The sequence below is a fragment of the Eretmochelys imbricata genome, chromosome 22 (genome assembly GCF_965152235.1).
Source record: "Eretmochelys imbricata isolate rEreImb1 chromosome 22, rEreImb1.hap1, whole genome shotgun sequence".
NCBI classification, from domain to species: Eukaryota; Metazoa; Chordata; order Testudines; family Cheloniidae; genus Eretmochelys; species Eretmochelys imbricata.
In genome coordinates, this window is record NC_135593.1 from 9836109 (window position 1) to 9863020 (window position 26912).

The 26912-nt window shown below is 45.3% G+C and overlaps 1 protein-coding gene across 4 annotated transcripts in view; it reads right to left on the reverse strand.

Annotated features, from left to right (window-relative positions):
• The window catches only part of LOC144278430 (opioid-binding protein/cell adhesion molecule), a 335321-nt gene that overhangs the window by 137618 nt on the left and 170791 nt on the right, over positions 1-26912 (reverse strand). For all 4 annotated transcript variants that reach the window (XM_077839722.1, XM_077839720.1, XM_077839721.1 and 1 more), the window contains exon 2: positions 26402-26634. In XM_077839722.1, coding sequence (XP_077695848.1) covers positions 26402-26634 — 233 coding nt within the window. The remainder of the gene's footprint in view (positions 1-26401; positions 26635-26912) is intronic.

Consider the following 26912-nt stretch of genomic DNA (forward strand, 5'->3'; position numbering starts at 1 on the left):
TCTTCTACACTTTCCACAGTATGCATCCGATGAAGTGAGCTGTAGCTCACAAAAGCTTATGCTCAAATAAATTGGTTAGTCTCTAAGATGCCACAAGTCCTCCTTTTCTTTCTCCCTCCAAGGACAGCCTATGTGCTACTGCCACCCTGCAACAACTTGATATTAAACTAATCCACTTTGGTTTCGCCCTCTCCAGAGTGCTGGCAGGAGAAGGCTGTTCAAACTGCACTACTGACCTGGGCTGTGTGAGGAACTCCAGGGCATGACAACGGTGGGGCTGGTTTAGGTAAATGTTGAAGAGCTCCGGAGGAAGAAGCCTTATTACGTTTATTTCTCAAGTCTTTTTGGATGTGGGGGGAGCACATGTTTTTGGAATGGGGGTGTTGGTAGGTGTCTACATCAGTTTACTTCACCACACAGCCTCCCAAATCAGTGCTGGAGAGGGAAAGCAGCCAGCCCAGGTTATCAAACTCGTAGAAAATGCGACAAAGATATTGCAGGCCAGAGCTGAGATTTCTCCAGGGGAAACCCAGCTCTGGCTAAATCCTGCAGCTTGGGCTTTGGAAGCAGGGGAACCATTGTAGCTCTAATGCAGCAGGATGCAAAAGAGCCCTCCCCGCCCCGAGCAGGTCTGGGCCCCCTTTGCACATCACAGTTCTGCTGGGCTCCTTAGTGTGGCTGGAGTACTGGGTGCAGATCCACCTTCCAGTGCTGCTGTGTAAGTATGGTGAGTGTAGTGGTTATGGGGGTGACTGCAGCCTTGACTGCAACAGCAGCTATGGGGTAGATCTGCTGGTATCACAACTTGGAGGGAGATTTCCTTGCCTTCCTGACCCTGCACAGCAACCCTGAGCCACGGGGCAATATTTATTCTTGACCCACACATGGATCAGGATTTATCTTAATAGCCACCCCCCTCTTAAAGAGGAAGCCATAGTGCAACGCAAAGCAAAACAGACAAACAAACTAACAAACAAACAAAGGAAAAAACATTTCCATCCCACCATTGAACTCAGCCTGGACCAGTCCACATAAGAGATCCACTTCCTGGACACTACGGTGCTAATAAGCGATGGTCACATAAACACCACCCTACATCAGAAACCTACGGACCGCTATACTTACCTACATGCCTCCAGCTTCCATTCAGGACACACCACATGATCCATTGTCTACAGCCAACCTCTACGATATAACCGCATTTGCTCCAACCCCTCAGACAGAGACACACACCTACAAGATCTCTATCAAGCGTTCTTACAACTACAATACCCACCTGCTGAAGTGAAGAAACAGATTGACAGAGCCAGAAGAGTTCCCAGAAGTTACCTACTACAGGACAGGCCCAACAAAGAAAATAACAGAACGCCACTAGCCATCACCTTCAGCCCCCAACTAAAACCTCTCCAACGCATCATCAAGGATCTACAACCTATCCTGAAGGATGACCCATCACTCTCACATATCTTGGGAGACAGGCCAGTCCTTGCCTAAAGACAGCCCCCCAACCTGAAGCAAATACTCACCAGCAACCACACAACAAAAACCTTAACTCAGGAACCTATCCTTGCAACAAAGCCCGTTGCCAACTGTGTCCACATATCTATTCAGGGGACACCATCACAGGGCCTAAGCACATCAGCCACACTATCAGAGGCTCGTTCACCTGCGCATCCACCAATGTGATATATGCCATCATGTGCCAGCAATGCCCCTCTGCCATGTACATTGGCCAAACTGGACAGTCTCTATGTTAAAGAATAAATGGACACAAATCAGACGTCAAGAATTATAACATTCAAAAACCAGTCGGAGAACACTTCAATCTCTTTGGTCACTCGATTACAGACCTAAAAGTGGCAATGCTTCAACAAAAAAACTTCAGAAACAGACTCCAACGAGAGACTGCTGAATTGGAATTAATTTGCAAACTGGAACAATTAACTTAGGCTTGAATAGAGACTGGGAGTGGATCTGTCATTACACAAAGTAAAACTATTTCCCCTTATTTCCCCTCCTACTATTCTTGTAAAGTGCTGGAAATGGCCCACCTTGATTATCACTACAAAAGGTCCCCCCCTTCCCCGCTGGTAAGAGCTCACCTTTCCTGATCACTCTCTTTACAGTGTGTATGGTAAAACCCATTGTTTCATGTTCTCTGTATAGATAAAATCTCCCCTCTATATTTCCCACTGTATGCATCCGATGAAGTGAGCTGTAGCTCACAAAAGCTTATGATCTAATAAATCTGTTAGTCTCTAAGGTGCCACAAGTCCTCCAGTTCTTTTTAAAGGAAAAACACATACCTTTTCTTCCAGCCTGAGACAGAACTTCCCCATGCCAAGCTGTCAGTCGTTGCTGGAACATGGGCAAAAAAAAAAAGCCTCAAACAAATTTGTGAATTGGGTCTTCTGGATTTTTTTTTTTCATATCTCAGGTTTTGACGTGAAAATTCACGCAGCAAATATTATGGGATTCCCAGGGTCCTTCCCAAAAGATTTTTGCTTGGCCAAATGTTTTCAAAATTAGCCTCTGATTTTAGGTGCTTCCATTTGGGGAAGCCCAATCAGAGACACCTCGAGTGAAGTCCTGGGCCCACTTTATCACAGACTCGCAGAAATGTAGGGCTGGAAGGGACCTTGAGAGATCATCTAGTCCAGCCTCATGCGCTAAGGCAGCAACAAGTAAACCCAGATCATCCCTGACAGGTGTTTGTCAATCCTGTTATTACAAAAACTCCAAAAAACAGGGATTTCTCAACCTCGGTTGGAAGCCTATTCCAGAGCCTGAGAGTTGGGAATTTTTTCTTAATATTTAACCTGAATCTCCCTTGCTGTAGATTAAGCCCATTACTTCTTGTCCTCCCGACAGTGGACATGGAGAACAACTGACCACCTTCCTCTATGTAACAGCCCTTAACATATTTGAAGACTGTTATCAGGTTCCCCCTTCAGTCTTCTTTTCTCAAGACTAAACATGCCCCATTTTTTTAACCTTTCCTCATCGGTCAAGTTTTCATAGAATCATAGAATCTCAGGGTTGGAAGGGACCTCAGGAGGTCGTCTAGTCCAACCTCCTGCTCAAAGCAGGACCAATCCCCAATTTTTGCCCCAGATCCCTAAATGGCTCCCTCAAGGATTGAACTCACAACCCTGGGTTTAGCAGGCCAATGCTCAAACCACTGAGCTATCCCTCCCTTTTATCATTTTTGTTGCCCTCCTCTGGACTCTCTCCAATTTCTCCATGTGTTCCTTACAGTATGGTGCCCAGACCTGGACACAGGACTCCAGCTGAGGTCTCAGCCGTGCCGAGTAGAGCAGAACAATGACCTGCCCTGTCTTGGATACGACAGCCCTGTTACTAAGCCCCAGGATGATAGTTGCCTTTTTCACAACATACTCATGTTGTTGACTCATACTTCAGTTTGTGATCCACTATCATCCCAGATGTTTTCTCCAGGAACACCACCTACCAAGTGTATCCCCTGGCTGTAGTTGTGTGCCTCATTTTTTCTTCCTAACTGTAGTATTTTCCACTTGTCTTTATTGAATTTACTCTTGTTGATTTGAGACCAGTTTTCCAATTTATCAAGGTCCTTTTGAATTCAATTTGTCCCTGTTTCCACTTTCTTGTAGGATTCCTTTTTGGTTTTCAGGTCATTGAAGAGTTCCTAATGGATCCATGTTGGCCTGTTACTATTCTTCCTATCTTTCCTTTGAAATGAGAGCGTTTACTGTTGCGCCTTTGACTTCAACAGGGCCAGGATTTACCCCTTGTGCCACAGCTCTAACTACTGTATGCGGCTCCACGTAAGAGTAGCTCTTCCCTGCTGCGTGCTGGTTCCAAGAGGTATAAGCAGGAGTACTGCGTATAGCACAGTGCAAAACACTCCCTCGTGGCTCCAAGTGAGTGCCGACAGACATCAGTCCTCGACAGGCTTTCTCCTGAAAGCAAGTGGTCTTTGGCACTTCTGCTTTCATTCACAAACCAGACCGTCACTGTCTTGCCCATGTGTGTGCTATTTTCTGCCTCCAAGCCAAGCCTTTTCTCTTTGAAGTCTTTCCACTCTTTGCGCCCTCACGCCTTCATTGTTCTTTTATTTTTTTCTGTTTTGCTTCTCTCTCTCCTCCTTTGATGACGGGCTCTTTTTGTGCATTTCAGTCTTTCTTCTGCGCTCTTTGTTGTACAAGTCACTGGGCTTTTCTCCTCTATCTTTTTTAATGTTACTTTATTCTCCATTCATTGTTATTCTCTCCTGGATTTTCTCTGGTCTCTCCCTGGCTTTGAATTGTGTTCTTTTTTGTGTGTCTTGTGCTTTGTCATCAGCTTTGTGTTCCCTCTTCTCTGTTTCTTATTTTTGTAGGGTTCAGATTATATTCTTTTTCTGTTGTTTGTTATTAGTTTTTTGCATGCCTTCCTTTCATCTATGGAAAGTGACTTTCTACTCTAGATGACGCTACTTTGTTATCTCTCTTTGATAAGTCACAGAACCTATCAGAGCATTTAGCTGTCAGATCATTGGCTTTGCCGGCACCTGCTCACTAAAAAGGGTAAGTTCAAGGTGAACTGAAAATTCCATCCAGGATAAAATCTCACCCTTTCCGCTGCGCAATGTAGCCAAATTCCACCCTACTCTATGTGCAAAACCGATGAATCATGGTGGGCTTGAAGTCATTTCTAACGAGCTGTTCATGGCAAAATGAATGTGTTCCTAGCCTAGGTAATGCACATTTTGCAGTATCATGGGATACTATGGCTCAGCAGATTGGGCTAAAGAGCAGTTTATGAGCTCCACATTGAAGCCAATGGCAAAACTTTCATTGTCTTCAGTGGGGGCTGGACTGGGCCCAAGATCAGTATGGACTAAAAGTCGTTATTATCCCGATGCTTGTTTGCTGGCCCATGTGGAAGGAGCCAGTGATCTCAGTCCAACTCCTAGTTGGCAGTCTCAGCTGGGAGGTCAAGGAACAAATTAGGCCAGGAACTTGGTACCCCTGTAGGTATCCCTTCCCTGTCTGGGTTAAGGGGTGCTTACAGAACAGAGTGTGTGTGTTGGGGGGGAGCCTGCCCCACCTATTCCACAGACACAGAGATGGCTTCAGTCTCCCGAGCTGTCAACCTGCCCCTTGTACCAGCACTGTTGTCAGTACGAAGTCCTCAAGCGCTATTACCTTGTACCGGATGCAGCCAAAACCTGCTGTTCCCAATGTCACATTTTAACAGCAAGGGAGTGTTGCCTAATCACTTTGTAGGCTAAACTATGCAAATATATGTAAATATTCATGCAAATTAGGCACAGCCCTTGGGTAAGCCTTCAGTGCAGTCCTTGATGACATAAAATTTCAGCAATCTTGACAGATAACACCTACCCGATCCTTACAGATGATGCCAGCTCAAGGGCGGAGGTTAGCCAGCCCCTGCTAATGTGCCCTAGGGGGGAATTAATTTCTATCTCCAAATGTGGCAATCAGTTTCACCTTGGTGCAAGTGAGTGTGTATCACCCTGGTCAAGTGTCCATTCCTGTATATGCCGTGACATGCCACTGGTCACCACGGTATCCCAGGGAGCAAGATGATGCTAGAACCTCCCTGGATGCTAGATCAGAAACAGGCCCAACCTGAACCAGTTATCCAAAGCCCTGAGCCGCTGGCAATTTGGATAAAACCACATCCAGACCCACCAGTTTGAGTTTTGCAAAATCAAAACAAGACCAACAAGTCCTTGCAAAATCAGAACCATCTGCACAGCTCCTGGTTGAAATTCAAATCCTGAGCCTGATCCAGTGCCCCATGAATTGAATGGAAGGATTCTCAATTAATTCAGTGGCCTCTTCATCAAGTTCACTCAGACAGGGGGGGAAAAAAACAGCCCATGTGATCTGAATCTAAACTTTCCTTCCCTCTTGTCTCCTCCCTGGGACCTTTGCTGTCATTAAACACTCAAGACCCCATTGATATGCAGAATTGAAAGTGAGGTGGTGCATTATTGTATTATTAACCTGCCTCCTTGGTATGATCTCTGTGACTGAGCTGTTGTGTCAGACCCAGCATGAAGCTGGGAGGTAAAGTCACTTTAGGCACTAACCACTTTCAGAGGCTTTCAACCTCCATAAGAAGCGATCTTGAGATGTTCCTCTCCTTTGAAAGGTCCCCGTGTCTCTCCCAGGAGTCTTCCTAGGATCCCTTGTAATGGTGCCAGCTCTAATTGTTTTTTCCTATTTATTTATGTTTTTGCTGTCCTGTGTCAGCCAGTGGATAGCTAAATAAAACATACCGAAGCTGGCTGAACCCATTTCAGTCCATGCCTTTCCCCTGCTGCCCAACAACTTGCACAAATGTGTATGGAAAAGGAGATTGCAAAATGTTATTTTTTAAGGCAACTTAAAAAGTTTTCCACTTTATTTCCTGCTGGAGAGACATTTTGCCAGCATAAGTGATTTTTCCCCTTCCCTTTAAAAGCCCTTTGATCTTCGTTTTATTTTCTTGCTCTCCATCCCCATAATTACAAAGCCTAAAGTCTGGGCGTAATGACTTTGCTTTTCCCCACTGGCATGATTTAACATCTTGCAATGGGGATCAGCGAAAGCCAATATTCTGAACAAAGGCGTAAGCAAAACACCTAATGATATTCTGAGGTGCAGCGGAGGAGATGACATGCTCAAATATGGAGTATGATCAACATACCAGCGTCTTTAACACTCAGTCCGAGGAGCAGCTGTACCAGTCAAGGGTGAAAAACATCAGTTATATAGTCTACTCTTCCCGCAGCCAGCTACCTCGGGCTGTGATCTCAAGAGCTAAGCTGAGTCAGTATTTAGTTTTTGTTTATAACAGTGCCATGGATACCGCTTTAGACATATAAGGAAGAGATGATCCATGTGCTAAGCTCACAACATTCAAGGGTGTCTTGGTGAAGTGCTGAGCATCTTCTGGTAAGGTTAATTTCAGTGGGAGTCGATGGCTCTCAGAACCTCTTGGGACCAGTCCCTGTCAGCCTCACCCACTTGACAGGAGAGTAAAGAATGATGCTGTGACAGGGAAAAGCTGTTGTGGAGCCAGGAGTGAGGGAGAAAGAGCCGATTGGCCAGATGGGCTGTCAATCATTCTGGGACTTCCCTTTCCCACAAAGGGTTCTGGGTAGGGAAGCTCTCTATAAAACTCCCTAGCTTCCAGCTGGGAGTCAGAGCTGCAGAAGGAAGGGCCACCTGGAGGAACCTGGGCCTGCGGGCATTATGTTATTGAAAGTGGTTGTGTTTCTTTAAAATAAATCTTGGTACTATTTTTTAAAAACCCTCCTAACAGGGTCTTGCTGCTTTATTGGACAACCTTGCTCCTAAAGCCTGCCATGGATACAACTTTCATAACACCCATCATCATGCTAAAGGCAAGGAAGCCCTGTGCCCAGTGCTTTAGTTTCAGATGTAAAACCAAGGTCCAGACCATTCACGATAATTAAAAAATGTGACTACGTAACGCCTGCAGACCCTGGTCGTCAGCAGGCGAGATTGAACCTGGGACCTCTGGAGCTTAGTGCGTGAGCCTCTACCTCGTGAGCTAAAAGCCAACTGGATGATAGCTAAGGCTGTAGAGCAGACTCATTTTATCTCTCTCTTTAAGTGGTCTTGGTGCCACTCGTGGAGACAGAACACCACACCCAGGAGGGGTGTGGGTTACAACAGCAGTCTTCACAAGAGAAGAGGCTGGGAACCTTGTGTTCTGGCTAAATCCCAATATAGATAATTATATTCTGACTTGTGAAAATTCCACACACACATTCACAATAGAACACGGACAAGATGCTCTTATCTTCCTTGGACAGAACTCTTGTGAAGTGCTACTTTAAAAAAAAAGGTTAAACTGTGCTAAACAACAGCAGTGTTGGGTGAAGCCCCGGCTCCTGGAGTCATGTAATCATGTGAGCATCTCAGCTTCCATTTAAAAAATGTTTCTAGCTCTCACAGCTATGAAGCAACACTTAAAAATGTGACCCAAGTGCACCCTAAAGGTTCAAAAGCCTGAAGGTAAACAAAAAAATCCCAACACCAATTGTACACTAATTATTAATGAGTATTAATTAATTAATAATTCATAATGAATAGTTGTTATTTACACCATGATTTTAAGCCAGTCTCAGCATTGTGGGGGAGCTGAGTCATGATTTTTCAATGCCTGGGGTTGGCAATGCTGGGATCCACTGTAAATCCCTGTTAAGGTGTTTTGATCCACTCATCGACCAGGTTGTAGCTCTCCTCAAAGCTCCCCTGTACTGTTTAGTGTCTTCTAAATGACCATCACCTGATGGCAGGGAAGGGCTAGCACTTGAATTGGGTTTAGTTTGCATCAGCTGTCATCCTCATTACCTTCTTTTCCATGAAACTGACATCAAGATTTGAAATCACAAGCCCGCTGCTGTTTGGTAAGGGATCTTAGATGCAAATAAAACTCCCAAGCCCGGGATAGAGACTGATCTTAGATACTTGAGTCTGTATCGCTGCAGGTCATGTGTTATCTGTTCTTAATCTTCCCTTCCTCAGGTCTGAGCAGTAGCAGTCTTTGCAGACTACATGGCAAAACCTCCCTCTAAACTCTCCAGTCTTGCATTAGCAAACACTGAGACTTAGCACTTGTATTGCAGTTTATATGTTCAAATCACTCTGAGTCTTAACTAACCTTCCAAGCCCAAAGTAGCAATATCTCCATTTACCATATGGGTAAACTGAGGCGCAGACAGTGGCCTGGCATATTGAGGGAATCTATACACTGCTGAAGAACTATGATTCCAGTGGACAAATTCTCTGCTAGTGTAAATGGTGCAACTCCATTGAAATTAACAGAGCTGAACCCATTTACACCAGCAGAGAATTTGGTCCCCAAACTGGCAGGTGTCACTCTTTCAAGGTACTAATGTCTTGGGATCAAATTCTGCTCCTATTACAATAACCAGCCAAACCTTAACCATGCTTCAATGGGAACAAGACTGGTCCAAGATTGTTACTGATTGTTCTGGTCTTTTATCTGATGTTGTTGCATCCTACAATGTACAAAATTAAACCTGAAACTGATTTACCTTGTGCACCACCCTGCATACACACACACACCCTTCCATGTCCTGAAAAGGAGGAAGACCCAGGGCAACACACTTAAGTGGAAAGTCAGCATGCATCTCCACTCTCAACAGCACTATCAACAGCTAATGCAGCTGGAAGAACATTTCTAAAGACAAACTAAGGCTGAGTGCAGCCTTCTCATCTCTGTATTGTGCAGTACATCCTCCTGGTAAAGTATTAATAGGTCTCACAGTTTCATCTTCTGACCATATATCAAAGACAACATTATAAAAGAAAGTTTAAAAGCTGAAGTTGTGAGATTTCCTGTCTCAGGGGCCCTCAGGCACAATATGTTGTCGCTTAAGAACAGACACCTTGGATTTTTTTATTTTGGAGTTAAGGAGCAAGTTGTTATTGGGAAGAAGAAGAAAAAAACCCAAACTGCTTTAGAAACACTTGCTGATGAGATGAGTCTCTCTCTCTCTCTCTGACGCATCCATCAGCATGGCATTTTCTCAAAACAGCCCTCTTTGATCAATGTGTCTGACATTGGGCATCCTTCCTTGTGCTGAAGCGATCAAGAATGGCGTGTTGTGAACAAACCGAATTACCCCTGCCAGGTGTATGTGCCCCAGGAGCCAAAGTTACAGTCTCTCTCCTGCCAAGTGAACATGCACCCTTAATCTCCTTTCTGGGCTACATCCTGTGAGGTGCTGAGCACTCTGGCCCCACTGCAAAAAAATACTTAAGCCCTGATTCAGGGAGGTTCCTAGGTCCTTGCTTAACTCATTTCACCGGATGCCCAAAACACCCATAGTTCTGCAACCACAAGAAAAGGCTTCTTTCCATGTTAAAAATGAAGATGAAAGCCGCGATAACCCTAGCAAAAGGAGAAAGGGGAAAGTTGACCGCACTGACTATACATTACAGAGACAAGGTGGGTAAGGTAATATCTTTTACTGGACCAACTTCTGTTGGTGAAAGAGACAAGCTTTCAAGCTACACACAGTTTGAATCATAAACCAGTTGGTCCAATAAAAGATATTACGTCACCCACCTAGTCTCTCTAATATCCTGGGACCAACATGACTACAACAACACTGCAAACTGACTATAAATTAACAGTTGTGAAATGCAGACAGTTGATAAGGGAAAGTAAAGGTATTAATGAAAAAAAAATCTATGGCCAGTAGGATTAAGGACAGTTAGGAGGAGCGTTATTTATGTATATCAGGAGCAAAATAAATCCTAGCAATGGTATAGATCTGTCACTAGATAGAGATGGGATAGTACAGATGTACAGGCTCCTGAAAGATGAAGTACTGCACAACATTCTGATAAAAAAATTAGCACTCCACAAAATGAATTCAGCACATATTAAATGGATTAAAAACTGACTAGCTGACAGATCTCAAAAAACACTTGTAAATGGGGAATTATCATCCACTGGAGATGTCTCTAGGGGGGTCCCAGAGCGATCTGCCATCACTGTATGCTTTTCAATATGTATATCAATAGCCTGGAACAAAATATAAAATTATGCCTGGTAAAGTTTGCAGAGAACACATTTACCACTTGGAGGAGTGGTAAATAACGAGAAGGACCTGTCAGTTCTACAGAGTTACTGGGATCACTTGTCTAGCTCATCTGAACAATACATATTTTAATAGTGCCAAACACAAGGTCTGGGATGGAAAACAGTACGTCAAATTTACAGGTTTGGGGGGAACATGCCCTGGAAAGCAATTACTCTGAAAAGGATTTAGGGGTTGTCACTGTGCCTCCATGGATCACAACTGAGAATATCAAATTCAGAACAAACTGCTGAGAAATATGGCAGACACACCCCAAAACTGGTGGTTATTCTCCCATAAGATATACCAAACCAGCAACAAAAGTAAACTTCTGACTCACGACACTGGCTAACAAGAAGTCAGAAAAGCAGTCTCTATGGGCATTTCAGTCCTGGATTCAACACGCAGACACTAGACTTAAAGATGAGTGGTTACTTAAAACCAATTTCATCAAACAAAAGGGTTCTTTTGATCCCAAAGGACCAGCCACATACTCAGGTCAATATATAACTCAGATCTTACCCAATAATCATGCTATTGTCAATCCTTTAGTATCCAAAATCTAAAGGTTTATTTATAGAAAGAAAGGTGAGAGTTAAAATTGATTAAAGGAATCAAATACATACAACAATTGCAAAGTTCTTGGATCAGGCTTGTAGCAGTGATGGATTAAATTGCTGGATTAAGTCAAGTCTCTGGTTGCTTCCAAATCGTTGGAAGGTCCTCAGTTCCTTGGTTAGAATGCTCCCATTAGTATAAGTTTATAGTCCAGAGGTTAAAGAAGGAAAGAGGCAAAATGGAGGTGTTTCCAGGGCCTTTTATAGCTTCTGCCAGTTGAAGGGAATCCCATTGTTATCACTGTGGAAAATTACAGGTAGCAAGATGGTATTTGGGGTCACAAGGGCAAGTCACACGTCCATGCATGATTTCGCTTAGTCACAGCAGAAGCCATCACCTATATGCCAGATGGAACATTCACGGGAAAGTCCTTTAAGTGTAGGTAGGTGTCTCCCATAGTCCATTGTGAGTTAAGTGTTCCTTGATGAGCCATTTAACTTAAATAGTCCCTTCAAGATGTGCAGGCTAATTACCTTGTGGGTGCTACCCAGGAGCAAACATATTTGAAATCCAGGTACAGAGCCAATACTCACAACTTCAAATAAAAAAAATGATACATGCATACAGATAGCAAAATCATATTCAGCAAATCATAACCTTTCCATAGATACCTTACTTGACATACTTTGTACAAGATTTGTTGCAATTATATAACAGTGGTAGCAACAATGATGTACACGGTCATATTTTAATCAGATAGCATCACAGAGGCACAGTAGGTTACTAGCTGAACACAAGCTCCCAGAGAGATACAGTGGCTAAGATGGCTAACAGGATCCTTGGATGTAAAAACAGGGGAATACAGTTCACAGTAAGGAGGTAGTCGTCTTCTACTTCTTTGGCTATCCCTCCATGTGAGGATGATGTCTGCCAAGGGGGTTCACTGGTGGGTTTTTAAGTGGCTGAGGAGCCCAATTCGTGCCCTGCAGATTTTCCCACAGATGTGACAGGTGTAATCTTGGAGGAGACAGTTGTTGGCTGGAGTGTTGTGCCCTTTCTTTCCTCCTTAGTCGCTTCTCTGTCTCATGAGCACGTCTGTTCTCCTCAAAGTGAGCTGTGGCTTGGAGTATGGTGTGGTGCCGCTGTTTTGTTCCACACCGAGTCCTCCCACTTTGTTGGGTTTATGCCTCCCTTTTCATGGTGTACTTTCAGTATGTCTTTGAAGCGTGACCTCCGCAAGCCCTTCTTCCCCGACTTAACCGAGAGAAGAGTATTTGCTTCAGCAGGTGAGTGTCAGGCATACGTACACAGTGGCCAGCCCAGCGGGGTTGGTATTTCATGACCTGTGCTTCTATACTGCTGATGCTGGCTGCAGAGAGAACACTGATGTTAGTGTGTCGCTCTTCCCAGCTAATCCTGACAATCCTCCTGAGGCAGCGCTGCTGGAACCATTCCAGCCACTTGAGACGACGTCTGTAGGTTACTCTGGTCTCACGCCCATAGAGAAGGGTGGGGATGACAACTGCCTTGTAAACCAAGATCTTGGTGCCTGTTTGCAGATCCCTATAATTGAAGACTAATTTGAGTAGTCTTCCAAAGGCTGTTCTGGCACAGCGGATCCTGTATTCAATTTCTGTTTCAATGTTGGATGTTTGGGAGAGGTGGCTGCCAAGGTATGGAAAATGGTCCACATTTTCCAGGGGTTCTCCACTGATGGTGATTTGTAGAGTATGAAGAGTAGTTTGTGCAGGTGAGGACTGGCAGAGTACCTTGGTTTTCCCAATGTTGAGAGAGAGACCCAGGCTGTAAAAATATTTAGGGTACTTTGCAGGTCAACACAGTCATTTGCATACTGAAGGTCAGTGATGCCAATTCTCGTGATCTTAGATTTTGTTTGGCGATGTCGAAAATTGAGGAGTTGGCCATCCGTACGATACTCAATCCCGGTTCCATCAGGAAGGTGGTCACGGATGAGAATCAGGATCACAGCAAGTTAAACAGAAAAGAGTGCTGAAGCAATGACACAGCCCTGCTTGACACCAGTACGAACGATGAATGGTTTGGTCTCTGAGCTGTTGCACAGAACGATGGCCATCATTCCATCATAGAGTCATCTGATGATGGAAATTAATTTCTGAGGACAGCCAAACGTACACAGCGCCTTCCGTAGGGCATCACAAATTGATAGAGTCAAAGGCCTTGGTTAGATCAATGAATGCCATGAACAGTTCCTGGTGTCGTTTTCTGCACTTCTCCTGAATCTGTTGTGCCACGAAGATCATGTCAGTTGTGCCTCGGGATGGCCTGAAGCCACACTGGGATCTGGGGAGGAGTTCCTCAGCAAGGAGGAGAAGGCGATTTAGTAGGATCCGGGCAAGGATCGTCCCTGTGATGGAGAGGAGGGCAATACCTCTGTAGTTCGTGCACAAAGAATTGTCCCCTTTCTTGAATATTGTAACACTGTTGGCATTCTTAAAGTCAGGTGGAATTTCTTCGCAGGTCCAGATTTTGTCAAGGAGTTGGCAAAGATTGTGCTGCAGCATTGTTCCACCATCTTTGAAAAATTCCGCTCAGATGCTGTCTGGGCCTGGTGCCTGGTGGTGGCACGCCAGACTTCCTCAAAAGATGGGGGATCAGCAAAGTGTTCCATGCTGAGTGTTGTGGAATAGACTCGATGGTGAATTCGGAGACCGTGGATTCGTGGTTTAGTAAGCTCTCAAACTACTCCTTCCGGCATTGTTTAATGGCCGCATTGTCCTTGAGGATGGTGGAGCCATCCTGGGAATGTAAGGGGGTTGGGCCTTTGGAGGTTGGCCCATATATAGCTTCTGTTGCTTGAAAGAAATTTCTTATGTCATCCTGGTATACGAAACCCAGGATCTCCAAGGTCTTCTCTGGCTACCACTTATTTTTGATATCATGTAGCCTCTTTTGGATGTCAGCTTTGAGCAGGTGATAAGCCTCATGTTTTCATTGGTTATAGGAATCATTTTGCCAGTTATAGAATGCAGTTATTTTCTGTTGAATTAATGCTAGGATTTCCTCATTGTTTTCGTTAAACCAGTCTTGGTGCCGATGAGTGAAATAGCAGATGGTTTCAGCACATGCACTGTGAATGGTATTTTTAAGTTGATCCCAGTGCTCTCGAATGTCAACGATATCAGGCAAGTTAAAGAGTTTCTCAGACAGGTGTTGCTGGAACATCTCACAGCTGGCATGGTCTTGAAGTGCTTTGACGTTGTACTGCTTTCGCTTAGTCTTTGGGTGTTTGCAATGTGGCAGAGCAAGCTGTGAGTACATGATTGATCTTACTAATTGATGGTCTATCCAACAGTGATCTGTACCTCTCATTGCTTGAGTTATATGGACATAGGCGTAATCTCAGACTCTGACTATAACATAGTCAAGGAGGTGCCAGTGTTTGGACCGAGGATGTTTCCAGGTGGTCTTAAATTTGTTACGCAGCCTAAAGATGGTATTTGTGATGAGCAGGTCATGCTCCACACATTTGCTGAGGAGCAGAATACCATTGGGCTTTATGTTTCAAACCCCTCCTTTGCCGACTCTGGCATTGAAATCTCCCAGGAGATTTTCTGCCTTCAATGTGGCTGTGAGGTCTGCATAGAGAGCGCTATAAAACTGCTCCTTGTTGTCTTCCTCATCATCAAGTGTTGGGGTGTATGCGCTGATGACTGCGGCATATTAGTTATTGCTGAGCTTGAGCCGAAGAATCATGAGACACTCCTTGATCCCCACGGGAAGCTCTCAAAGCTGACGGGTGATCTTATTTTTGACGGCAAAGTCAATCCCGTGAATGCATCTCTCCACAGGTGGCTTTCCTTTCCAAAAGAAGGTGTAGCCACCTCCATCCTCTGTTAATTGGCCCTCATCAGCCCGGTGGGTCTCACTAAGAGCTGCAATGTCAATGTTGAGTCTTGACAGTTCTCTAGCAATGATGGCAGTTGTTCTTTCTGGGCATTCACTGTGCTGAGAATCCATAAGGGTGTGGACATTCTATGTGGCAAAATTCATTGTCTTATACCTATGGCCTTACCAAATTCACGGCCATGAAAAATGTGTCATGGACCATGAAATCTGGTGTCCCATTGTGAAATCTGGTCTTTGGTGTACGTTTGCCCTACACTATAAAGATTTCACGGGGGAGACCAGCATTTCTCAAATTGGGGGTCCCAAAAAGGACTGGGGGGGGTCACAAGGTCATTTTAGCAGGGTCATAGTATTGCCACCCGCACGTCTGCGCTGTCTTCAGAGCTGGGTGGCCAGAGATCAGCGGCTGTTGGCCGGGCGCCCAGCTCTGCAGGCAGCGTCGTCGCCAGCAGCAGCGCAGAAGTAAGGGTAGCAGTACCGCAAACCCCCCCCACACCCCGCAAATAACCTTGCGACCCCTCCCCCTCAACTCCTTTTTGAGTCAGGACCCCTACAATTACAACACCGTGAAATTTCAGATTTAGATCGCTGAAATCATGAAATTTAAGATTTTAAAAATCCTGTGACTATGGAATTTACCAAAATGGACTGTGAGTTCCATAGGGCCCTACTTATATCTCTTGTTTCGGCCGCACAGTTCAGAGGTCTTCCAGTCGGAAGAATGTGAGACAGCCTATATTTGGGACATCTTTTCTAGCCCCCTCCCCCATTTGAGGTGAGCAGAGGGGACCCTAAAAAGGCCTGCTCAGTCACAGCCACTGCTGCCGAAATGCACTTCTGTTTCATCCAAGCACAAGACGACCATCACACGGATGCTGCCTGCATGCAGGTTTGTGACGAAAGACTCCCAGAAATCACTGCTCCTGTCTTCACCGCCACCCATCCGTCGCCACAGGGCTTTGTGCAGGCGTGAGCCCTTAGGCAGAGACCTGCGCGCAAAATCTTTTAACGTGGGGAAACCGGTGCGCAGGCAGTGACTACATGAAACTTGACAGGAGGAAAGCCCTGACCCAGTGGCAAGGAGAGCCAAGACAACCAGAGGCCTCCTGCCTGCTGCAGCCCTCACCCGCCTTCACAGCTGCAGAGTACTAAAAGGTCCTTTATATGCACCTGATCCACCGCTGGGGTCTTGTGAAGTTTGCACCACGGTTAGTCAGGAGTCTTGCCTGAGACCTGCTAGCCATGGGGGACCCTACCAGGAGTATGACAGCTCTGGACTATGTAGCTCTGAGGGTCTTTAGCCCACGCAAGCATCTCCACCACAACAAGGTTGCGGTCCATCAGAGAGGGAGGGTGGTATTATCACTGTGTACACAGAACTGGTGAAACCGTGACTGGATGAGGTATCCAGTTCTGGTGCTCACACCGCTAAAAGGTTGTTGAGAATCCGCAGAGAGCTCAGAAAAGAGTGACCAGAATGATTTTAGCTCTTGAAAACCTGCTTGAAATTGAAACCTCAGGAGCTCAATTTATTGAGGCTTTTTTTTCCAAGAAAAGGTTAAGAGGTGATTTGATCATGGTGTATAAGTACCTCCATAGGGAGAAGATTCCTGCTAGAGGGCTCTTTAATCCAGCAGACAACCAGATCCAGTGGGTGGGAGCTGAACCCAACCGAATTCTGGCGACAGATGGGTGGCGGTGAAAACAGGAGCAGTGATTTCTGGGAGTCTTTCGTCACAAACCTGCATGCAGGCAGCAGCCGTGTGATGGTCGACTTGTGCTTGGATGAAACAGAAGTACTGAACCCAGCCAAACTGGGGGCAGCGATAGCTCAGTGGTTTGAGCATTGACCTGCTAAACCCAGGGTTGTGAGTTCAATCCTTGAGAGGGCCATTTAGGGATCCAGGGCAAAAAAAATTGGGGATTGGTCCTGCTTTGAGCGGGGGGTTGGACTAGATGACTTCCTGAGGTCCCTTCTAACCTTGATGTTCTATGAATTCACACTAGAAATAAGTGAGGAATTTGTAACCATGAGGTAACTGACTATTGGAACCGCCTATCTAGGTACATGGTGGATTCCCTCTCACTTGAAACCTTTACATCAAGACTGGACATCTGTCTAAAAGATACATTTCAACTCAACCAGAAGTTATGGGCTTGCTGCAGAAGGAATCACTCAGTAAAATGGTCTGGCCTATATTATTCAGGTCAGGCTAGATGATCATACTGGTCTCTTCTAGCTTTAAAATCTGTGACCCCACATGAGTCTATGAACTTTCAGCATGTAAGCACTCCCATTGACTTCACTGAGACTATCACATGCTTACAGTTCAGCACCTGGCCCTAGCGCTTTCCTGCAGCAGGGCCAAAAGGCTTCGCACCTTGCAGGATCGAGCCCTTTTATCTCCTGTTCTCCCCTCTTCCCCAAACCTCTTCTTTCTCACTTCCTTCTATGTTTCCCTCTTGCTATGTGTTTTCCCTGTTTCCCCAGGATCGTCTCCATTTCTTCTTCTGTGTCCCACTTTCTATCATCCTGTCTCCATTTTCCCTCCATCCCTTTCTAATACTCTCACACCATCTCTCCTTCTTTGCCTCCCATTATCAACCTCTTCCAATTTCCTCTATTTTTCTATTAGCTGCTCCAAACAGCCGGCCCTTCTCTGTCTATACTTCCTTAACTTGATCAATTGGTTGATGTTGGTAAAGTGCCCTAGAGATGGTAAGTATTACTCCATAACTGCCATTTCCCCTATCCCTGTCCCTACGCCCTCTTCACTACTTCCCATCTTTTCCACTCACCCTTCATCTCCTTCCCCCATTGCTGCAGTCTCTTCCATGCCACCCCAATTGTCACTGATGCATGATTTTTTATGTCATTCATTTCCCTCTCTGAGGAGTCTGTGTTACCGAGGAGAAGGAGTGATATTTTTAAGCGGTACATTAAGTGTAAAATGCACAGCATCAACCAAACCATTGACTAAGAGCTCTGTATTCAAGAGAGAAATATATTCCATATCCTGAGACAATCCATGCATGGGAGGCTGCGGGAGGTCTGTCCTGTCAGTAGATTCCAGAGTGTTCTGGTTTATACCACTGATGCTTCCAATGATTTCTCTGCATGCATTTCCATGTCACACAGAAAAAGGACGCTTCCCTCTCCGACAGGATTGCAAATCGCTCACCCGCACAAAAAATCAGATGAAAAGGAAGTGGCCTTGTTGGCTGGCATGTCTGTGAGGATTTTTTGGCTTCCGTCTAGCCGGAATCTCACTTCCCTTCCAAGAGCTGCATTTCTGTCTTTATTAATCAACACCCTTTTGAAGGCAAAAGGCTCTAAATGGTCTGATCGCGAAATTACAGCTCCTCTGATGTCATTAGTGCCAATGAAGTCACTCTGACAATTATTTCCCCCCTCCCTCCCCATTCACCTTTACTTGGTCTGCCAAACCTGCTCTAGTTTCATTTATACAGGGATAGCGAGTGCAGAGGGAGATAGACAGAGAGAAGTCCTAAGCCCAGCAGCTGTTTATGATAAGACGAAGATTAGGTGGCTCATATCCTAGTTACATTAAATTATATCCCAGGTATCTTTCTGTTTATAACTCTCTCTGTCTCTTTCTCTCTCTCACACACACATGCACTTGTGTGTGCATGAAACCATCCATCTTATAACGACAAGATAGCCTCTGAAAAAGAGAAAAGAAAAGGAAAAAAAAAAGCCCTCTGGCCCTGCGCCATCCCCGCTCTTATAAACCGTTGATAACTGCTGTAATGAACCAATCCAGGAGACATATTAATAATGACATGAAGAGACACATTTATTGTTGATTGTTGAGTCACTGGCAGATTTACCGCGGGGTTGCTACGAGGGGAGGTCTGGCCCTGCAGTCGTGCAATTAAAAACATATTGAATACACGGACAAAGAGTCAATAATTTAACCGGGCAACTTTTAGTTTTGCAAAATACACATATAAATTAATTGACCTGAACACAGTTGCTAACTGGTCATTAATGCCTGTTTGCTAGCCAAGCTGAGCACACAATGCAGCTCATTAAGTCAAGGAGCATGAACCTCCCACTTGTGTTGCCCCAGGCTGTCTGTCTGTGGTTCCACTGGCATCTCCTGGGTTTTCCAGGGTGATGGACCTGAGCCTCCACATTCGGGCCCACGTCTGAATGTCCCCAAAATGCCAGGAGGGCTGGGACAGAGGTAGGGCTTTGCTCCCACCCATTGCTATCATTAGTGCTATAATGAGAGTGCCTAGAGGCGTCCATTGAGAGCAGCGGGAATGAGTATTGTACAAACATGTAGTAAGAGACAAACCCTGGTCCAAATAATTTACTGTCTAAACAAACCAAGCAGACAGAGGGTTGGAGAAAAACGTGAACTCCATTTTACAGATGTAGATTTGAGGCACAAAGAGATTAAAGGTACACCTACACTTACAGCAGCCTGTAGAGTACAGACACAGCCCACTCAGCGAACATGGGTATAGACAGTCGTGTAGATGGTGAGATACGGCTTAGGCGGGGAAGAGCCCTACATGCCTGGCCGCCCCGGGATATGTACCCTATATGGCTCTCGACACGCCCAAGCAGTGCCTCCCGTTTCTACATGCCTATTTTTAGCAGTGTAGTGCCCCACGGCTTCCCCACCACAGGGAAAGTCTTCAGCAGTGCCGAAAGGATCTGGCAGTGGGGAGGCAAGCCATAGGTGCTGACTCTGTGGGTGCTCCGAGGCCCCGCTGATCAGCTCTTCCCCCACCTGCGCCTCCCGCCTGCTGCTGATCAGCTGTTCAGCGGCGGGCAGAAGGCACTGGCGGGAGGGGAAGGAGTGGGGGCAGGAAGAGGCAGAGCAAGGGCAGGGCGTGCTCCGGGGAGGGGCAGAGCGGGGCAGGAAGAGGCAGGGGTAGGGCCTTGGGGGAAGGGGTGGAGTGGGGCTCGAGCACCCCCAGGGAAATCAGAAAGTTGGCACGCCTGTGGTTGGAGCCTTTCCCCACTGCCCCCCTACTGCTGGAGTCTTTTCACTGCAGCAAGTAGCTACACGCTGCAGTGACCTTTCACAGCAGCCTGTAGTTACACATGGTGCCCGTACGCTACACGCCACCCACCCGTGCAGACACAGCATAAAGGTAACATTTTCAACCGCGCTCTAAATGACGTAGGCACCTAAGACCCATTTGCAAATGGGACTTAGGCCTTTAGCCTAAGACTCGTTAAAAAAATCATAGGGCTTGGGCTCCTAAGTCCCTAAATCACTTTTGAAAATGAGACTTACGCTCCTGAGCCGGTTAGGCATTGTAATGCTGAGCAGAGCAACATCTAAATACCGTTGTCAAGCTGGGCCATAAGCTCTAACGTCATTTAGATGCTTTTGAAAACTGTACCTTAAGTGACTTGCCCAAGATCGCCCAAGAGCTGGTGACAGAGTTGGAAGGAGCCTCCCAGATCTCCTAAATTGCAGTCCAGTGCCTTCACCACCTGACCACTGTATCCTCTGGTTATACAGAATAGGGCCAATCACAATGTTCAGATCCAAATGCAATTTCCCCCAAAGCTTGGATCTCTTTACAGCCAGCATTTGGGTTCAGGCTTCTTGCCAGTTTTCAGGAGTTTTCAGCTTCACCAGTAGATTTTCGCTCCGTGCTGAAACTGCACTCAAAGTTTTGAACTCAGGATTCCCCCCGCCCTTCCCTTCTTTCATTTTTATTGCTGCATTCTGGCCGTAATCATCCTGATTCAGCAGAACGTGGCGAGGGTCTTTTAAGTGCCAACTTTCTATCAGAGCACTGACATTTCCACTGGGTGTAACTAGGTAAAAATGATGATCCTTTGCTCTCCTACCTGAGAGCACTTCTATCTGAGTCTCTCTCAGCACTTCATGAGCATTAATAACAGTGAATTAAGGATTATTATCCCCATTTAAGAGATGGGGAAACACCAGGCAATTAGCGAACTTTGCCTCGTGTCACACAGCAAGTCAGGTGGCGAGAACTGGGAACAGAATCCAGGAATATTGGCTCCCACTCCTTTGCTCTGACCACTAGACAACACTGTCTCCCTTCAGGCACTGTATGAAAAATAAGGTTGACATCATGTACACACTGTAATTACTGGTCCAAAATGTTACAGTTTACACTAGAGATAATGCAGAGTTTGGGCTTTTTATTTAAAATGTACATGAATTTAATGCTGACTGACAGCCCCAGAGACTGGAGTCCTCTACTTATCCACTGAACAGGGACAATGTGTGCTGCAACTGTGCAAATTCTCCATATGCTGCTCTTACCCTGCAACTCTCAACCTTAACCAGGAAGAACCAACTGCAGAGTTAAGATGGGCATTCAGTCTCCATGGCCCATTTAGTCCTTGGCCTCTCTGCTGAGATGGGCAATTACTGTCAACGCTGGTGGTTTGCTCTGTGATACTGCCCGCTCAGAACTGGACTCAGGCCATCAAAGAGTTGTCAGAGCAAAACAGCTCCCACTCGTGATCAACCCGGGCTGCATCTGAAGCAGGAAACAAGTGGTGAAAGTTTCTGTATCTCCGATCACCAGTCGAACCTGGGACCTCTGAAGCTTAGCGTATGAGCCCCTACTGCATGAGCTGAAAGATACATAGCTTTTAGCCATGGCTGTACCAGACTCATCAATTGCTAGGTGGTCTAGGTGCCACTAGAGGGGGACAGAGCGCCACACCAAGCAGGCGTGGGTCACGCTAGCAGTCCCAAATCACAAAAAAGAAAATAATTAATTCATTTCCACTGATAGGAGGCCAGTAAGGAAAAGCTTTTTTAAATGTGCAAGTTGCACTGCGTCCGGGTTAACTGGTTTCCATTATAGTGCAGTCAGCTGTACAAATGGGTGACATTTTTCAGCTGAAACTTTTTTCCCAGTGAAAAATGGAGAGTCAGTGACTCTGGGCTGCTTCACAGAGTTGTGCCGGTTTTGCCAAACAGTGCGTGTCGAAACAGAAATCGGAAAGAAGTCAACAAACGTTTTTGATTTTTTTTTTTTATTCCAAATGACTTTTTGTTTTAAAAAGCTCCAAATCTCAATGCAAAATTTTACTGCGGGTCAAACAAAATGTTTTGTTCTACCTGAAACTATTTTGCGGAGCTGAAAGTTTCAATAAACTTTTGTTTTTAGGGCAGCCTGAAACAATCTCCCCTGCCCCCAATTTTTCAGAATTGCCAGCCGACCAAAAAAATCAGCCATTTGCACACTCACTTGTGCCCCTCAAACTCAGATTCAATTTAGAAGGCACGGCTAAATGGGGAAATTGACCCATTGCTATGACCTTTGCCCTCACTCTCTCTGAGCACGTCCGGACAATGGCTTAATTGATAGTACGGACGGGACAACACCATTTTCAGCACCACGAACACTTCCTGGTTTTGCCCTGTCCATACGAGCAATGAAATTGCTTCAAGCACCATTTGGCCACAAGCATCCTTAGCGCTGAGTCATGATCATGACACTGGACAGACATGGAGAGTGTGAAAGGAAGACCCAGTCATCTGGATGAATAAAGGTAAAGCTAAGAATTACTGACCAAATTCACAGCTGACGTAAAGTGGGGAGAACTCCATTAAAGTCAACCGAACAATGCCTGGTTACGCTTGAGGCAAAACTGGCCCAGTGTGTGGAAATAAAGCATTTCCAGAGGAAGGTTGGCCATGAACATCACAATCCCGATCCTTCTTGATTCTTGAGCCCTTTAGGGGAAAAGTCTGCATTGCAGACTGCGCTGCTGTGAAAGCAACGGCTGCAAGTCCCCTGGATCTCTACCTCCCTGCACTCTCCTCTTGCTGCAAGCAGAATTTGGCACAAGTGTCTCTGTGAAGTAAGAGGCTTTTTCGTCTTGTTTTAAAGAGATAAGATAATGACACATGGATTTTAGTAGGCAAGATATTGGTTGTTATGTGCAGAAGGGAGTTGGAGCGTGTGGAGGGGGAAATAGGCAAAGATATAATCTCTCTCTCTGTCTCACACACACACTCATTTCAGACACACACTCTTGCGGCAAAAAAGAGAGCCCCTCGTTTTCCATCTGATTCCTGCTCTCTAACAATACTGCATCCATTCTCCTCTCCTAATATTAGTCCCCAGCCAGTCTTTTCCAGTCCTTAATATGAACCCCGTGGAGGCAGCAAAAGGGTGTTGTAGTTAAGCCTGACATCACGCCCTGCCCCCTTGTAAATTCCAGTTTATACCTACCATTTACAATCCCAGGGCCAAAAGCATCCCTCTGATTATTACATGGACTTAATTACACCAGGGACGATAACTGCAGTAGATCGATGGCACTGGTGGGAATTTTAACCTCAAAGCTCAAAGTGAAACTTTGCAGAAACAGACACATTTTGAGTGGTTCCAGTTTGAAACTGGGCATATAACCACTAAGCTGGATCACATAAGCCCCAATTCAGTGAGGTACGTAAGCATATGCCTAGCTTTAACCAGGTAAGTAGTTACACTGAAGTGCCAGTACAGAGATAAGACAATCACACCAGGATATTTATAGTTAATTTACTCGTAAATGGTTTGGATGGCAACTGCTGTTCTCCTGAGACTTCAGGCTAAGATGGACCATATCGCAAAATCATGTATCTGGAGATAAACTATAGTAAGACCAGCACAAGGAATTTCAGCATCATCAAACGTGACACCGAACACTTGCCTTGGCATCAAACCTGCTTCTTGAACCCTCTCCTAAATGCAATCCATAACCAGTTCTGAAACTTGCCTTCTGAACCTGTATCTAGTTACAGTTAGGTACGGGTGAACCTCAAAAGGTTTGGAATTTGGATCTTGGAGGAGAAAGAAAAAGAGAAGTCCACATGTAAATCACTCACGTGGATTTATATAATAGTGTCAAGTGCTCAGATACATCAGAAATGGGCAATGGATGAATTAGAAAGATAAAGACAGGATAGGGTAGATAAATAGATTCGGGTTATAGAGAGAGATGTCTCAGAGTCTCTTGGCTCTGCAAATTTAGGTGCATATCTCACAAGATCAGGCTTTTTTGGGGGGGTATATTAGTGCTTGGCTTTCCAGACCCTGCTGAATGTCAGATGTGTAGATGGGTGTAAAAATGGAATATGCAGCCATGCAAACATTTCAGCAGCTGCTTTGTCTGAGTTCGGGTCTAGAAATGCCCCCAAACGGGGAGGGAAAGGCCGAGTAAGTTATTTTGTTTTTCCCAAATCAGTTTTGCCCTTCCCTGGTGACAATGCCTTGATTATTTTAGAATGCCTGGTGCAGCATATTGTCCCCCCCAAATGGACTATGACAGTAAATTCCATCAGAGGCTTGGCAAGAACAACAGCATACAATAATCTGGGCAAGCGGTGAGGTAACTGATTCCTAGATCTATACATAATTAACTGGGTAGGTGACAGATTTGGGTGGGTTTTTCTCTTCCTTAATGATAGCTGATTGGTGGGAGTAATCAGACCTTAGCATTTCTAAATGGAGAGAGGATAAATAATTGTAGGAGTTTTTTTAAGAAACAGGTTGGGGCACAGATATTTTTCAGATTTGCTCATTGCAAAATCAATACCCATCAGCTGTTTGAAATTAAAGGAAAGATTAGGTCCTGGTTTTATACATGCCTTATTGTATTCTGAGAGCTTTCTACTCAGCCAGATAAATCTTCTTTAAGAGGATTAGGAAACTTTCATTATCTTTATCTAACCTGAACTAACACTAACTCTGAAAAATTAATCTATAGACTGGACAAAACCCGATAGCTGTTGCAAAGAAGTAGGGATCTGGAGTTACTTTCTAATTGAAGTGGGCGGGTGGGTGGCTGGTGAAGGGGTGAAATCTGTTTAGTGCTGAGAAAAACAAGAGCTCCTCATGGACAGAGCTGGTCTCATTATTCTTTGAAGATAATTGAACTAATGCATTTCAGCATTTATTTCTATGATTCAACTGGCTGGGAAAACTACCCTACATCCCCTTCTTTGACAGCTCTTTCCACCAGTGACCAAAGCTCTCTAACCCATAGGGTGTCAGTGTCACCCCCTCTTCTTAATGCACAGGATCATTTTCCTGACCTAGTCACGCAAGGAGGATTCCTTCTCCTTCCAGGGGATGCAGGGCGCATGCCTTCTGAGTTTATAGTTCATGTTATCCAACAGGTACTGGAAGCTTTCAGACTTGTCTGATTTGGATCAAATATTCCAATTCAATGGAACGCCTTCAAAAAGAGATACATGCTGCAGCCCACCTCCTCCTACCCAGCCTGTCTCAGATCTAGAAGCTCTGAGAGCCTTCTGATTGAAGAGACTCCGAGACTCCCACTTTTCAACCCAACAGCTTATGTTATGCCAAGGCGTTTCTCTAATAGCATTATCCATTGAAGCTGTGTGCCAAAAGCCCTTTATGGCCTGTATTGACTTTGATGTACTTACACAATCTGTCTTCTTTCCTGAAAAGTGATAGCCTTGTTCTCTTTGAATCTGTTCCTCTACAGTACCTGACAGTTCTTTTATTTCAGCACTGCATTTCCCAAAGAAGAAGATAACTTTGCTGTCAAGGCCAGTAAGGTGCCACTGAGACATCACTTCCAATGCTAAGAATCCCTTATTCCTCTGGAACTGAGCCCTACTAAGCAGGCGGGAAAGCAAGAATAGTATCCTGGCCAGCTCTTCCAATGCCTAGGATACTATCAAAACAAACTTCAGCTTGCCATTCTCGCCTTCTTCTATGGGAAATACTTGAGCTGTTACCAGGAGGATCTTCAAAAGCAGTCTCCAGCTGAGCTCATTGACCACAACAATCCAGACCCTTTAAGCTGATGGGTCCATGTCTTTGCTGATAACATACCTGGCTAACAACCATTAGTCCTGGGTGCAATTCCCAACTGGAAGAGGCAAGCTCTAAGGGGCCCAAGCTAAACTTTCAATTAGCAGAGTAACTAGTTGTACTATGACAGGTTTCAGAGTAGCAGCCATGTTAGTCTGTATTCGCAAAAAGAAAAGGAGGACTTGTGGCACCTTAGAGACTAACCAATTTATTTGAGCATAAGCTTTCGTGAGCTACAGCTCACTTCATCTATATTCAATCCCAAGACGGCAGAGCACTTGCAATGGGATAATCATCAGAGGACATTGGGACACCTAGCAGAGTGTGGAACAGCAGCCAAAGGACAAGATTTCAATGCCCAACTACTAAGCATCCAAGACAGAGAGAGCAGGAATTATCAGTCTCATTATCCCCTGCACATCGTCAGCAGCACCTAATAGAAGCTGTACTGATGGGAAGCCCTGTCGTCCTTCAGCTTAACAAGTTTCTTTCTCAGCGTGCAGCGCTAAGCCTTACCTTGCACGATCAGATGCACCCGTGAGGTCTTCGGGTGATTATCTGTCTGCACGGAGCAGGTGTAGGGCCCCTCGTCGTACACGTCCACATTATGGATCTTGATGCTGTACTGGGTGTTCGTGTTCGATAGGATGACCACGCGGTTGTCTATAGACCACTTGTCATTTCCAGCGTACAGGATGGTGCTACGGTTCAACCAAGCTACTCGCGTGACCCTCTCATCCACAGTACACCTACAAATGGAGGGAGACAGTGTCAGAAAACAGGCCAATGGCCAGCTGGGAACGTGCCCACAGAGCTGCCCAATAGTGACGCTGAAAAGAGGTCATTTTGTTCACTAGTGGGATTGGGCAACTTAATATGAAAAAGCTCTGTACAGGATAATAGAGATGCAAACAATAGGGCAGCAAAACAATGAAATAGGGTTTTATAGAAACCACTCTAGCAAAAGTATTCATTATTATTCTTATCCCATAGCCTCCACAAGTGTAGTAGGGACTCCACATAAAAA